Here is a 17,396-nt window from a genome sequence, read left to right on the forward strand (position 1 = left end):
ATCAGATAATTTGTTGGTGACCTCGTGAGGTCTCCGTTTGGCGACCTCATGAGGTGTCTGTAATAAAGTGACCTGCATTTTACTGACCTAGCGTTGAGGTCTCTTTTTTGGTCTCTTTTTTCCGAATAGAGACCTCGTGAGGTCTCTTTTCTAGGTCTCTTTTTGGCCTTTTTTTTTAGTAGTGCATGGTTTAGAGGTACACTCATTTCAATTTGTCATTCACCGATGTTGAACCCCCATTTATAAGTGTTCTAGTGGATGTATTGAATGAGTCACTGAGTCTCAAGAGACTACCTTATAACCATAATTGGAAATGCATATTGAAGTTCTTCTGTATTACACATCCTACAATAACAGACAACATAATGGATGTACATGAACATTTTAGTTTGCACAAGACCAGTCTACCAAACTTCACATCTTAGTGGAAAACCATCATCAACTCTATAACATATGGTCTCAGACAACTCTTGCTCATTCAAGTAAGAAGGAGCATGTCCAAACTTATTAGCTACATTGGCATGATCTCAATTTACATTTAACTCTCTTGTGTACAAAGAGTAAAAATCTCACATCCAGAATAAACAAAGCACTTAATGTGTATGGTCAGTCAGTAAAATCGAAAAAATGATGTAGAAGAGTTGGCACTCATTCTTCTTGGTGCTGGAGCATTTCCTCTTGACTGGCGCCACTTATCCTGCTTGGCCCTGGAGTATTTCCTCTTGAATGACGCTTCATTGGGATCAACTCAACATCATTACTCTCCAACTTATCATTGACATCCTCATTGTCATCTTCATCATCACCTCTAAAAACAGGATGTAAATAAGCCTTTTGAAGGTAGTATTTCAAGTTAAGTTTGGATTCTTTGGCTTGTTCTATAGTATCTTTCCTCTTTGCTTCCTGAAATCCAACAAGACCAAAGTATAAATCCCTTTTAGAAAAAAAATAAAAAATTTGAGATTTAACCTTATAATTCCATGCAACTATAACAGCTCTCTTGCTAATGAATTACATTTGAGATCAACACAGTTATCTTCATCCAGAGAAAATAAATACACGTAAATCGGAGCACAGTACTATATGTGAACTTATTTTTCTCAGGAACCTCCACCTCTTTATATTTGTAGTACTAATAAGGAAGCATTTTTAATTGTAAACCTGTTGTACACACCTGCAATGGGTATCTGGTGAAAGCTGGCTCGTAGCGCCCTTTACAGAAGTAGTGAAAAGATAAAGTCAATACTGGAAGGGCAATAAGAAAAGGTGCTGATTGAGCAGCGCGTTTTGTACTAAGCAATCCCAGTAAAGATATCTGAGAGAAGACCAAAGCGAATATTATACGTCCGTGAACATCTGGCCAGAATGCTGCTCCACTTTCATACTCTTGATGGTATACATTTATAATCTGCATAATCAGAAAGGAACACAATCAGAACACTGTTGATATTAAGCCTTCTGCTAAACATACACAACTATAAAGATATCTTTACATTAGCACTACACGCATTATAAGTAGACTTTCATATGCATGTGAACCACTTCAATTTTGACTCGGTATAACAGTGCAATCTGAAGAATTAAATCCTTTATCGATTAAGAAGACTTGAAAAGCAAAAAAAGATAACCTGATGACGGAACACAAAATACGCCAGGGCAAAGAACACCAGTATGAAAGGAAGCAGAAATGGTGTGACTATAGCATAGACAAGGCCCAACAAGAAGTATAATTGTATCTGCGGTTCTCCAGTGTTGAAATTGAGGCTTCCATCCATCGCCTTTTCTCGATCCCTTTCAGTTTTGACCAAGAAAAAGTTCTTCAAATGGAAGAGTATTAGTGCCTTTAACCTTAGGATCTCTCCAGCAATACCGGCCCACCCATCAACCATTGTGTAAGTTATGAAGAAAGTTGCTTTCATTGGGATAGCAACACCGATTGTTTTAGGTATTCTGCCGAAAAAGACAGAATCTTTTAGTGTTTAAGAAGCATAGTATTCAATTAAAGGGATATATAGGAGATCTGGAAAATTGCATTAAAAGGAAAGCTAGTAAAATCATGGATGGGATAACACACTTCAACGCGAGCATACTTCGAAGCAATCGGGTGCCTTGAGTAGATATTAGAAACTGATTGTCTCATTTAAATAGCAAACAAAGAAAAAGATCCCAATTTTGCTGCTATCTGAACTCATAACCAATGTTCTGCTCTCTCACACTATATTATCAGGACCATTACATTTGCTTTGACAGGCCACTGCCAAACCGCTAGAAGATGGATATGCGTTCTTACTAAATAATCTATCAAGTACTCAAAACTCCTTAAAGTTGAACCTTTGTCCAGTGGCAGAACCAAGATTTCCAAAGAGAGTCAAATATTAGAAAAAATACACATACTAAGTCAATACAAATATATGCATGTTCCAATTGATTCCTTTGTTAAAAAAATTCAGTAATGCCACTTCAACTTACTCATTTGCTGACTGATGAATAAAAGTATTTAGCTGATCAAATGCAGCTCCTGCAATTATGCTTCCAAGAAACACATTCACAAAGTTAAAGATGTAATATTTAGATGCAGCTCTTCTTTCCAAAGCTGATATACTTCCCCAGCCCTCAAATTTGGACATCAGCATCAGTATCCTTGGCAATACTATGAGAAAGATCTTCAAAGCAATCCCAGGTAGAAAACCTTGGATGAATGACTTGACGAAAGATCTGCACAATAGATTGGGTGGAATTATTGGTATAAAGATCTAAGCATAAAACGGATAACCATATCTGCTGTGTGGGAGAGGGGAGTGCGGTATGGTAGAACAAGTCCAACAACGATGCTCAACACAAAGCAACAATTCAAGACAACATAATATTCATTTGCATAATTACCAAATAGAATGGTGAGAAATACGATAAATAAATCCATTTAGAAGACCATTCATTAGCTACTACTTCACGTCTGAACTATGTCATGCCATGTCAATCTTCATGGCTATGATAGGTAAATGATAACCTAAACTGCCAGAATAGTTTTACTTTTCAATTTTTTTGGGGTCAGGTGATCAAATCACCAACATATCATTCTCCTCTCTTAAGTCGATCTCCCAACAACATACTCTCTAGTAAGGAAATGTCATTGAGCATGTCTTAGGTTGCTAGACATTCTGTCAAGCAACACTTCTGTTAACAATCACACCATCAACAGATGACTCCACTTTTGCTATACAAGTGACTAATATTCTCTTAGATGTACAGTGAAGGCAATGTGCACTTCCATTTCCATTAAATCCAATGTCGCTAAACTTTAGGGACATTTATAATGAATACTAATTGCCCCTAAAACTACATATTTAGCGGAAATTAAGCTATTGCCGCTGAAAATCATTTTTGGTGTAGCCCGAGTGTCCTATGCATCATTATGAAGCATACCCTAAGATACCAGTTCCTTTGAATTTATTCCAAATTAGATACCCGACCATTTGATTTACTATCAGGACTAGCTTTTTGACCATTCTGTGAAATTTATGGTAGTAGATGAACAAAAATATCATAGCGCCTTAAACATAAGCTGATAGAAGACAGGGAAAATGTTATAAATGAGAGAGAGTGAATGCTGACACCGGAATAAGTCTATAATGGGGCATACTTACATGTCAATGTTACACAATATTTAGTACTTCCTTGATATAAACAAAGAAAAGGTATGACCAAAGTTTATAAAAGCTTTAATTATATTTGACTGACTTGCAACCCAAAATGAAATAGATGACTTTTAAACTTTCAGAAAATTACCCACTAACAAATTCAATATTTTACAATTGATACATTTCATCAAATAAAGAATGTGAGAATTTTCGCAAGTTGGAATTCATTACATTTAATCAAATGAAGAATGTATAGATACTATTTCATATTTCTAGGCATCTTAATACGAGGTTACCACGTGCAACACATGTGCGGTAAACCTAATAAACATAAATAAAAGAGTCTTGGTCTTGCAAACTTAGCGGAAAAACCTTACTAATACAACAATATAAAACAAATCCCTACTTGCTATGAATTTGTACGGTCTTTGTTGATGGGAAAGAGGGAAACTGAAGCTCAACACATGAGACAATTTTTTTTCCTTAACTACCATCATGTGTGAAATTCATGTTCGCAACCAAGTGTCCCAATAGTCTCTTCATGCTTAAATTTTTCACGACATATACTACAAATGTCGTTGGATTTTTTATTTCATCTTTAGGCACAACAATATGATGAATTCTTGTTTTAAAATACCTCAATATATCTTCATCCTCTTTCAGATTGACCTTGAAGATTATCCGCTGCACCTGCCCTTGAGTTACTCATGTTTCAATACCAATAATAAAAAATAAAAAAAAATTGTTAAGATTTTTTTTTTTTGGAGTTCTTGAAAAGAGCACGAAAGAAAAAATAATAGTGAATTATAAGTTTGGAATGGCATGAAACTTTATAGAGAGCTAACCTACCATATTTTTCTACCTTAATTGGAAAATTAATTAAATGCATTCCTGGTTCATTATATTTGGAAAATAAATAAATTGTATTCCTAGTTCACATGGAAAATTAGTATATTGTATTTCTAATTTTTTCGGAAACTTAATAAATTGTATTCCTAGTTCTTGTAAAAATCTATAATTGTATTCCTACTTTTTGTGAAAAATCTCCAATTATACTCCTTGTTCATTTGGAAAACTAATTAATTGTATTCCTAACTAATGGGGAAATCAATTATTTACATACATATATACTTTCATTTGGAAAAATAATAAATTGTATTCCTAGCTAATCAGGGAAATCAATATGTTACATTCCTACTTTGTTTTGGAATTAATTTAATTACAATGTGAAATATACATAAATATGGTCTATCATATTTCTGCTTCATTGGGAAACTTAATAGGTTTTGTTCCTAATTTATTTTAACGCACAATTAAATGGAAATACAATAAAATATATATTCATGATTACATAATTTGATAAACACCAAAAAAGGTAGAAGATCGAAAGTTGGAGAAGAAGAATGAATAAATTAATACGAACTTAGGAGACAAAGATAATGGAGCTAGTTTTGCTTAGCCATAAGAGTATTCATGTCGCAAATGCCGTTGGTAGGGATGTAGATATCATCTTTTTGCTTAAACAAGGCTTGCGATTTATAATGAAAGAGATTTTTGCTACATGTTAACCAAGATCATGCGTGGGGATAGCTTGCATGTGGAACATTGGGGACTTTTGTTCTTGATAAAGTAAATAGTGTTTTGTTAACTGTTATGTACTTTTGAACTTTCACGAAATAAATGATAATGTTCGGAACAACGAATCTACTCCTTGCTGATTGCACGGGTTATAATGAAGAAGGATGGGCTTTCTGTGGTTTTACTATTCGTTGTAGTATACTGATGTTATTTCCTTGAGTGTATACCAAGATATACACATGCTTGTTGATTGCATATATCACATTTTGTTGGTACCTTTTGAAGTTGGTTGATATAAGATATATGTAACCTGAAACTTTCCATTGCGAGGCTCGAAATACTTATTTAAGTTCTATTCAATGTCCACAAATTTAGAGCAATTAAATAATAATAGAATCAATGTTATCTAATCCTTGAAATGCGAAAACTTTTGCACTTGATGGGTTTCATAAAAAATATTGTTCACTATTTTCCCTCGAATAACTTTCATAAGAAAAAGGACATAATGTTTTTTATAACATATTATCATTACTTAACGTCTTAAACTAATTGTCTCATAATATTATAATGTACTATGTTTCTCATAGTTGCATTATCCTACTATATATTGCACGTTTTGAGATAATTATATTCACTTATTAATGCATTCTAGCAACTATTTATTAATCAAATCTTTCCTCTTGGGCATTCATGTTCTTCAGTTGATGAAACAATTAATTGATATTTTATATATGCAATGATTGGAGACTTGATTTTTCTTGCTACTGACTAAATTGAGATGAAGGACATGTAAATGGACTATTCTAACACTATGAAGCGATTAAATTGAAAACTTTGATGAATACTTGATTTTTCTTGAGCCTATGTAAGAATACTATCTTAATTGAAAATAAGAGGCTCTATAAAAGAGAAATCATGCATCAACACATACTTCTAACACAATAACAATGCATGAAAGAGATTAGGTTCCAAAAGTCTTAATTAAAACTAAAAATAGTTGAAAGCACATATTTTTTTTCAAGTAGCAACATAAAACCACACAGTCCATAATTCTTCAAACAAAGTACTTCAAAATGATCAAATTAAAACAAAGCATGTTCATTTTAAAGGAGCTCTGTGAGGAATTCCCTTCCTTTTGTGCTTCGGTTTCGTCTTAACAATCTTTCCCCATTTGGCTTCCACCTACAAATTTCATGATAACATGTGTTATTCAAAAAAACAATTATTTGTATTGACAATGTAAATATATAATAATACTCTATTTGTCTTAATTTAAGTATATCGTTACTTTTTAAAAATCGATATCAAAATTGGGTGTTTCCCCTATATGGTGTAAAGAACTCAAATTCAATACAACAATAACCACTTCTCAAATATATTAATAAGGCTAAAGTTCAACTACAGTTCCCAAAAGTAAACGTATCAACTAAAACAATAATAACCCCAAACAAACATATAGAAATATCGAACTAAGACTAGACATTGATTGGTGGAATAAGGGAAATGAGAAAATACGGACAATTCAGAAGGGATATGAGGTGAACTAGACTTTCACACAACAATAAGCCTAACCTATCTTTCCAACTTCTCTTCCTTTTAGACTAGTTACTATTTGGACATGAATCTCAATTCAACCTTTGTGGGTCTCTTGATCTAATTATTTCTTCTTGACCCAATTATTTATTCTGTGATGTCAAATTACATGTCTGATAGGGGTTGATTCATAACATTTAGTACTTCCTTTGTTGGTTTAAAAAATAATGATACAATTTGATATCTACTTATAATTTGGAATTAAAATACTTAATTTACCTTTAATGAGAGATTTTGGACCATAAATTTCAAGTCTTTCTTTCATTCGTAAAGTTAATGTCAATTCAAACAATATCACATAAATTGTGGAAGAGGGAGTACATTTTTTTCAATTTGAACATTCTATTTTGGATTATACAACAACAAAAACAACAACAACAACAACATATCCAATGAAATCTAACAAATGAGGTATGGGGATTGTAGAATATACTCAAGTCTTAGCACTACCTCGTGGAAGTAGAAAGACTGTTTTCGGTCAAGCTTAATTTCCAGAATTCAATTTCAAAAAAATATTATAAAATAAAATAAAAATCATCGATCACAAAACAACTACTTAATTTGCGACGGAGGGAGAGATATGTACCTGACAAGCAATGGAACAGAATTGAAACAGTTGAGGGTCATGCAATCTCCTTTTGCAAGTGAGACAAGTAGGATCTCCAATAATTAAAGAGTCAGACCCACAATGTGGCAGAGGATTCAAAGCAATTACCAATTTCTTGTTGCATCTGTATGGCTGCACATAAAAATTATACATATCACATCATTTACATATAGATGCTAATGATACTTTTTTTTTAAAACAATAACTAAAGTTCAGATATTTTTGCATGATTTTAAAAAAAAAAACTGAACTTCATCGATATGTACAAGAACTTCAGGCAAACACAAAAAAATCAACCATATGTATTAAGTTCTAATCGAAAATGATTAAAGTTTAGCCTATTTGTTGAAGCTCAACTTCACACCAATGGGTAGACTTAACTAGTGGGTCCAAACAGAGATGGCTCAAGGATACATCTAGAAAAAAACTTATTTTTATTTCTAGTTGTAACCGTCTATATCAATTTAAATATACCTGAATTAATTTACAGTCAATATACTTCTCCATCTGCTCGAGAAGAACAACGTCTTTGTAAACATGTCGATAAATCTTTAGTTGGTCATGATCATTGTGTTTGTTTGTACAAATGCAATGCTTGCATAAATATGAATCGCATGTTATACAATACTTGCTCAGTTCATTCTTTTCAAGTTCATCATGCACCAAATATGCACCAAAGAATGTCTTCTTCAAAAGTGGCCCTAGCCATGTTGGCATATTCCAGCTAGGTTCCAATTCTCCCTACAAATATAAAATAGGTTATGGTATTTTCAATTGATCTCATATCTCATTACAAATATATCACTTCCAAAATATTGCAATCTTAGTTGAAGTAATATTATCATGAAATATACATAGTACAAGAAAAAAAAATATTTATCAAGATAATTATATCTTGAAATAGTCCTCCTCATTTTTTGAACAATAAATTTACTTGAAACGATATTTTCATCAAATATACATATCTCAAAAGAATAATGAATAAAATAAAACACTTATCAAGCTAATGATCCACCAAGGTTTAAGATTCTACTAAAGCTTGTTAAGAGTTTAAACTTTAAAAGAATCTAAGACTTCACTTCTTTATGTATAATAAGAAATGAATGTTAAGATTTTCTTGACCTTTCCCGGAGGTTTCATCTTATGTTGAATATTAATCTAATCTTGAAACTAAGACTTTACTTCTTTACATCGTCAATAAAACAAATTTTAATCTAATCTCAAACTTAAGCGTGAGATATTTAATCTTGTCTTGCACACCAAACGATCCTAGTACTCATGGAATTGTATAAACCTCATCCCTTATCTTTCCATTATAGAGAGAAATCACAATATCGCGTGAGTGAAGAAGGGCACTGCCGCTTGTAAAGCTCTTTTGTATCACCTACTATGAGCCTTTGTGGCAGTTCTTCTTTTTAGAGATATATCTGGTACATTCGGAAAATGTTTCTTAACAAGCTTTCACCATTTAGAAGGTTCAAATGAGATATTATTAAGAATGAAGGAATTTCATCCATATGATCACATCCTTGATGATGCACACCAAATATAAATGAATGATTCTCTTACGACTGGTAAGCTTGATTTTTTTATTTAGTCAAGCATATGGAAGTATTCAATAAAGGAATGACTATGAAAGTTGATAAAAGTTCAGTGAAGTCTTTACTAATATTATTTCCTAATATTTCAATTGGCGAATTTATTAGCCTATTAGTAAATTCTTCCAAACTCAAAATATTAAGATAGAGGAGTATCCTTGGCTGTCACGACCGGAATCTAGACCCCAGACGAGACCGGCGTCGTTGACCTCTCACAGGTCGCAAACAAGACTACTTACGTCATTCTTACTTTACATAGGTTAAGCTTAGCGGAAAATTAAAATTTTTTGATTCTTTAATCATACTTGCTAAACATTCTTTATATTTCGTAATCGTTCATCATCAACCATCTAACATTTAAAAGATAAGCTACTGAAAGAAATAATTCATTAAGTATTAATTGTATATCGACCAAAATAGCACCAATACAAAGTCTGAACCAAAACAGGAAAGAAAAGCTAGCGGAACATGCTCCACTAGCTCAACTCTAAAACTACGCTAGAATGTAAGACAGTAGCATCCTCGAAAGCATGAGGACCTACCAAACTCCGGATGAATCCTGACGTCCGGATAGCTGCAACAACGAACCTGTAGCTCTACCGTCTACCTGTGCCTGCACCTAAAAGTAGATGTTTCTATGGAATTAGTACACACTTGTACTAAGTATGGGTATATGCAATCACACACCAGGGACATGCATGAGAAAAAATAGCTCTTTTCCTAACAACATGATTTTTAGAAGTCAAGTCAGTGGACTTGCCAAATTGAGATTTGGAAAGTTATGCCTTGAGAGAGACATGCATCATTATAATTATCAAATTGCACACAACATATAACATCTGCATATAACACATAGCATATGACACATAGCATATGACACATAGCTTCTTTCATATTATCCATTCATATGCCTTGAGACCTTATTATCATGGACTTGACCTTAAGACTTTTCAAAATGAGGGCTCAACATATGGGACCTCAACTAGGGATCCTTCTTTAGCAAACACAGAGTCTTCTTCATACATTCATACGTACCTCATTTCAGTGCATTCATAGTCCAGTGTGAACACCAGCTATACCTCGGATGTAGTTTAAGACTTTCATCGGGTTTGTTGTGCAATGATCAGGAATAACCTAATGCCATTACCTGAATCTAGCTCACTTCTTGATTATCCTATCCTAACACCTTCTGTATCATTCATTTCTTTATATGATTCATTTGAGGCTGACCTCATTCATTCACTGGGAACTTTAACTTTAACCGACATAGATCATGTGAGCATCATGAAATCCAGTGTCTCCCCCACACCGAAAAGAGGTGGAATCACCGACCAAAGTGACTCAATAACATGCTAGTATATGGGAATTTAACCTCGCCAGATCCCTATAGTGGCAATACAGGTTCAAAGACTAGGAGATGTATGTAGACCCATACCCGGCAAGCCGGACAGTCTCATCTCATGAGAGTTACGTGAACCTCCGTCCTTCCCGAAAGAAGGCATCACCGCTCATAGCTAGCCTATCGGTGCTCTGTATAAAATTCCATTACATTCAACTCATACATCATGGAAGCTGGCTTCTAGTATGAGGACATCATGGCTCAATAGATGATTTCTCATCTCATCATTTGTATTAAGTGTTTTAAACTCAATTTTTTCATTAGAGTGTTCATACAGGCTGGTCTCTTCATTATCTTACACTCTCCTTGGTGAGTACGTATTGGTAACATTTACTTTGGCTCATTTGAGATTGCTCTCATCATATACATTAGCCTCACACCATGATTGTCACCACATTCTTCATTATTAGCACCTTTATTTTTCATAGTTACTCACCTCTTATTTCGTGGATGTTCATTTCTTCATTTCATTACGTATATCTTAGGTTCACTTATTTTTGAATGTATGTTAGACTTATGTGTCTATACATACAAGCCATGAGGCTTCATTTATAGTTCTTTAAGTGATTCTTACTTTCCTAAGATTATGCATTACAAGACTTATGTATCTTGTATATATGCCAAGATCTTGATTTTTGATCTAAGTAGATGACATTATTCTTGAATATTTTACTCACGTATGACTTATGTATCAATACAGAGGTTTTGGCACGGGAACCCAAATCTTGAATCACTTGGATATCATTTATATTTTTCATTGATTTTATTTCTAATATTCATAACATTAGAACTCTAAATTAAATCTCAACATTTTCATGAAATAATTAATTTTCTATTTTAATTAGAATTCTAAATAAATCTCCATATTTGCATGAAAGAATAAATTTTCTATTTTTAATTAGAATTCTAAATTAAATCTCAATATTTACATGAAAGAATTAATTTTCTAATTTAATTAGAATTCTAAATTAAAATCTCCATATTTACATGAAAGAATTAATTCTCTATTTTAATTAGAATTCTAATTTAAATCTCAATATTCACATGAAGGGATAAATTTTATATTTTAATTTTTACTATTAATTAACCGAAAGTTTGGGGGTTCGATCCCCATCAACCCCCTTTTAGTTTTTAGAATTAAACTTGCTACAATAGGGAGGTTGTGGTTCGAACCCCCACAACCCCCTTATTTTATTTTAATTTTCGCTGAAGAGGAGGAGGCTGTGAGGTGGTGGGTTCGAACCCCCACAGCCCCTCTATTTTTTTTTCACTACTCCAGTCCCTGAGGTCGTGGGTTCGATTCCCACACCTCACGTTTTATTTCATCTCATTTTTCCCTCTCTCTCACGCGCTTGGAGGCCGTGGGTTCGAATTCCACGCCTCCCATTTAATTTACTGAATTAATTCCCTTCCCCTCTTTCCCCAGGTCGCGTGTTCGATTCCACTCAGTCCCATTTCTTTTCCCTTTTTCGCGAACTCAGTGGCCAGGGGTTCGATTCCCCCCAGCCTCATTTTTGTTTTCTGCGTACTGGGGTCGGGGGTTCGATTCCCGCCCCCAGCCCCTTTTTTATTGCTTTTTTTTTGCGAACTAGCAGGTACACGGGTGAGGTCACGAGTTCGAATCCTGGTGGCCTCACCCCTTTAAAATTTTATTAAATTTCCAGATTCTTTTATTAAACTTTAGTCTAAATTAACATTGCATTGTTGCTGGGAATTTTTGTCCTTCTCCAACCATTTTTAGGTGCAATTTTTTTCAAAATTTTATATAGCTATAAGATGGTTATTCAATTCACTATACTTCATCATAACGAACATCACATTGTACACTCATTACACACATAAGATACACAATAAATACACAACTTATACACCCCAAAATAGTGCCTAAAACACTGCCCTATACACGCCCATACATCAACTTTTCCGGTCATATATTGATGATCATTGTCGTGATTTCCCGCACATAAACACATTCATATTTAATTTAAACACATCATTCATGCAAAAATCTAGCAGCACAACATACCCATCCTACAAATTTGTTAGGGAGCTAAGGACAAGGACATACGAAGGGGAACAACCTTCGTTTCAAGAGTTTAAGAAACGTTTAAAAGAAAGTATTCTTGGAGAAAGAATTCAATGAGAGAAACTCATACCTTTATTGATGTTCAAACGAAGAATTTGATACCCAAAACTCTCCAAAAATCAGTGCAAGTCACCTCAACGTCCACACTACTCAACGAACAACTTCTCTTCGCCTTAATGTTTTTGGTTGCTTTGTTTTTTTCTTAAAATTTCATGTGAGTTCTTCCAGCGTGAAGAACTGTTGATATATTCTCTGGGTTTTTTGTTGTGCTTGGCAGAATAAAGTGAGAAAGATGGAGAACGTGAGAGAGAGAGAGAGTTAAGAAGCGTGTGAGAGAGAGAACTATTAGGATTAGGAGACTAATTCAATGACTTAATCAAATAGAAATTAAATTAAATTAATATAAATCTGGTTTATTTTAAGGATAAATTACCTATATACACATCTTTTCTTTTCATAATTTCCATTATTCCCTACTAGTTTTTAAATTTTCTAAAATCCCTTATTTTACTCCCAAACTCCAAATATTTGATACATAAATCCTAACTCTCAAAATTAATATTTGTTCCTTCCTTATTTCAATCCACAAATCACTCCCTATACCACACCAAAATTGGAATCAAAATTTCAGAAAATATTTTTTTATTTCTCAAAAATAAAATTTCAGATTATAATAATAAAAAGTAAAAATAACATTAAAGTTGATAAAATCAATCGTTATTTCTAGAAAAATCAGATTAAGAATATGAAAAAATAAGATCAAAGCAAAAAACTTATAAAAAAAGAGAAAAAATAAAATTAATTGAATCATAATAAAAATATATGTTGAATCAAGATTTAGAAAAACTCTTTTATTTTTTTGGTGATGAATTTTTTTTTAAAAAAATTAGAAATGATTGAGATTTGAGAATAACATGGAGAATGAAATAGGAAAAATAATAACAACAAAAATAAAAATCAACTAATAGAAAGAAAATCAATTGATGATATACCTTATCGATCACAAATTACTATATATGAAAGAATATTTGTTATATAATTATATTAGAATTTCTTTTCATATTTGATTATTTTATTATTAAATTATATTTTTCTTATTTCATACATATTGTTAGAAATCTTTTGTTATAAATCAAAAACTAGAAAGTCGTATTTGATTTGCAATGTTTATACATGTTCGAGTTCTAAATCTACATTGAAAAACAAGTTCAAAAAAAGAGAAAGAAATAGTTGAATCATTCATTACACGATTACCACTGCCAAAGACACAATGTATCTCATTTATTTTGATCCTTAAAATACTCTTTGTTAGTGTTACTATTGATTCGATAACATCACTGCTACAATCGTCTTAATTTTCAATGTATCTCGTTTATTTTCATAGAAAATATGCATCAAATTAAATATCTTGATACATAAATACATAAACATTGATAATCTTATGGTATCAAATACATAATCAACTACTAACTGATACCTTTTATGAATAAACTTTATTTCAGCTTACACACTATTCTTTCATCACCTTATTGTATCAGATACATTATTATCAACAAAAAGAATTATATAAAGAAGCATCTATCAACTTGAAATCTTCCACAATTGCATATTTATCTTTCAAGGCAAACAATATATCTTCTTCCAGAATCATAAACTGAAAAAAGATACTCTGATGATTCAAAAACCTGTTAGCATTAAAGAAATTAGTGATACATTCTGTAAAACAGTTATTTCTGTGCATTAATCACAATCAATCAAACAACTAAACTTATATACTTAATATTAGGTACAAAATATAACTTTAATATGATATATACCTCATTCTTGAACATTTTGATGCTTTTACAACAAAATATATGCATAATGTATCATCTATAAAATATAGTATTCCACAAACAACAAGATATACAAATACTAATGTATCATGTTAGATATTTGGTAATGATTCAATAATTTAAATTAATTTTACATGTATCACATTGTTGATCTTAAATTTCAAGATTACTTATTTAATGTATCTAATTAATAAGAGTGTAGTACTTATCAATTTATACAAGAAACACAAATACTAATGTATCACGATTATATGGTCATCTCAAAATACAAATAAAAATCAAATTAACAACATAATATATGTAGTTTGATATCTCTGATTGTCAGATCTATTTTACAATGCAATTAAAATTCTGATCTATTTTATACATTGCAAATCGAGACTCCTATTTTTTCAAGATTTTTGAATGTCAGATTTTTTTTCCAGATTCTTCATTGTCTTAGCAAACTCAAAATATTCATGATGTACCTTTTCATTGTTTTTGTGATTTTGAATCAAAACTGAAACGATCTTCGACGAATTGGGAGAAGAAATTTGAAATTCCACTTATATATCGTTCATAACTCACCTTGATTTCCCAGATTCTTGAATATATTCATAATCTTGTATCGGCTATTGTTTTCAACTTTTCAAATCTGTTATGATTGGGGAAAGAATTGAAAGATGAAAATTTGAATTGTTTGAAACCATACGAATTTAAATTTTGAATTGAAGGCGGACAGATTTAGAAGAGAATTGGGAGAAGAAAATTTAAATTTTCATTTGATTGAATCTGATAAGATTTTGAAGAGATTGAAATCAATTCAATTAGCGTGATTTGAGGAACTAACAATCAATTTTATGTTGTCTTTCTTCAAAAGTGTAACTGAATTTGTTTAAATGTATCATATTTAATGTATCCGACTTATTTGCTATGTATATGAATAACATTATTTGTAAGGGGTTTTCGTAAATTGAAAAAAGTAGGGATAGAATGTAATTTAAATTTTACACTATGGGATTTAGGTAAGTTATACTTGTTTTAATTAATACGCAAAAGGACCATTATGCCATTAAAATTTCAGATTTTTAATTAATAATTAAATCACCTTAAGTACCTATTTATTCTTATTTATTTTTTTTCCTCCTTTTTTTTTGGATCGTTACATTGGCCACAATAGATCTCCTACAAAGAAAACTTTATTAGGCTTATTGAAGGCTCCTATTGGCATTCATTCAATAGAAATCAAGCCTAGAAGTTCATCAATTATGTGTCAGGTACCTTCCCATAACTGATACAGAATTATTATTTTCTCATACATCCCACTAATCATGTATAGAGTTAAGAGTTAACATGTGACTCAAAATTTTATTTTACTTCATCTTTTTATGTTGATTTTTCAAGAAGATGATGATATATTTATAGGTTGAAAAAAGGGTTTGAAAAAAAAATACGACTCACATACTAGTAAGTTTGGTTTGTAGCAAATAGGAAGTTTGCATGACATGGTTAGGAGTGTTGTTGAAGTATAACTAGTGGCTCCAAAGCCCGAATAAAGAGAGAGAAGCTCGGATGAAGTCCATGAACCAAGTATAAAGAAAGAACTCAACAAAGACATAGAAAATAGGGTTTTATGGGATGATTTAGGTTAAAATTGTCATTTCTATGTTGTGAAAATGCTCCCTTTCTAACGTGAAAATAAGTAGAATGAACAACTAGATACAAAACCGTTGAAAGTTTGACATATTCTTGATAGAATGAGAAAAAAAATATGTACATGACGTCAAATTAGATTTTAGTTAAAATTACAAAATCGCTACACTTTTTATTTTACGATACAAACAAGATGTTAAAGCACTCAACAACTCCCGCATCCCGTATAACATGGCAAGAAAATGAGACATTATATCCTTTTACACATTACTACTGACCTAAATATTTGGGGTTGATGAATCAATTTTCTTTTTGTCTTCTATAATTTTGAAGTACTTACACATATCATCATAAAGTGTAATAAATAAATATGTAATCACAATATACCTAGTGTGTTCCAACTCTTATTTTATTCATATTTGCTAATTATTGAATGTGATTTGTTACCTTATTAGGATATGTAAGTAAGGTCTAGTCCCCTTCATATAGTCTCCCCCCTTCTTATAGTTTTCCTCACTAAGAATGTTTTTATTTTATTTTATTAATAAACAACTACTAGACATGTGGTATAAAATCATCAAAAAACTACTTTTATTTTGTAAAGATATCTATACATATCTAATAAGAAAAAGTATCAAGAAAAGACTTTGAAATATAAAATCAAGAGTAAATTCAATGGTTGAAATATTTATAAATTGCTACATCACCCAATTTTACCCTCTTATTAGTAAAAAATTCTTGACTGATTAAATCTATTGAAATATTATCTAAAATAACAATAAGAAGTAATTCTCTCATAAAATTAGTCAGGAAAACTTCCTATATACAATTTAGATCCAAATTCAGTCATAAGCCAACTTCACATAGTAGATCCGAATTCAATTTCTTAAAAATTTGCTATCTTTCATAGAAATCAATCAAGATGATATCAAACATATAACCTCATGTAATCTTATCAAAAATCAAAGGAAAAATATAATTTTCAATTTCCTTTTTGAAATACAAATGCATAAACAAAATGGTAATAATTATATCTGACACAAAAATTATAGCAAAAAATAATCAATTTCGAATGAATTAGAAACCTAACTCTAGATTATTAAAACTAACAAAAAATAACAATTGAAAATTAGTAAAGATACACATATATACGTACCTGCTCATTTGTCTCAAAAGGGGATGAATTAGAGCTATTCATTCTGTTTCTTCCAATTTTCTCCTCTCTAGAGTGTATCAATTTTCTAAAAATGGTATTTGAGGAAGACACATAAAACTACTAGTAGGATTTTGTAGCTAATCTATTTCTCCCTTGGAGTGTACTTAGTTGGCAAGACAACTATTTAAGTAATGTAGACAATTTTTTAGTCAAATAAATTTTTTTTAGAAGAACATAAGGTCAAGTCAAATAAAATTTTGCTTAGAAGAACATA

The 17,396-nt window shown here is 31.6% G+C and overlaps 2 protein-coding genes across 2 annotated transcripts; both read right to left on the reverse strand.

Moving 5' to 3' along the window:
* Positions 1 to 372: 372 nt before the first annotated feature.
* LOC114075995 (protein OSCA1-like) lies at positions 373 to 3,308 on the reverse strand. Its single transcript, XM_027914176.1, has 5 exons — positions 3,171 to 3,308; positions 2,470 to 2,753; positions 1,629 to 1,950; positions 1,175 to 1,408; positions 373 to 903 (listed from the first exon to the last, which is right to left on the reverse strand). Exons 1-5 carry the CDS (start codon positions 3,306 to 3,308, stop codon positions 649 to 651), a joined length of 1,233 nt encoding a protein of 410 aa, XP_027769977.1. The 3' UTR covers positions 373 to 648.
* A 3,006-nt stretch (positions 3,309 to 6,314) lies between these two features.
* On the reverse strand, positions 6,315 to 17,164 carry LOC107010866. The gene is made up of 4 exons (XM_015210133.1): positions 17,123 to 17,164; positions 7,891 to 8,157; positions 7,396 to 7,548; positions 6,315 to 6,398 (listed from the first exon to the last, which is right to left on the reverse strand). Exons 1-4 carry the CDS (start codon positions 17,162 to 17,164, stop codon positions 6,315 to 6,317), a joined length of 546 nt encoding a protein of 181 aa, XP_015065619.1.
* Between the last annotated feature and the right edge of the window lie 232 nt (positions 17,165 to 17,396).

The sequence above is a fragment of the Solanum pennellii genome, chromosome 2 (genome assembly GCF_001406875.1).
Source record: "Solanum pennellii chromosome 2, SPENNV200".
NCBI classification, from domain to species: Eukaryota; Viridiplantae; Streptophyta; class Magnoliopsida; order Solanales; family Solanaceae; genus Solanum; species Solanum pennellii.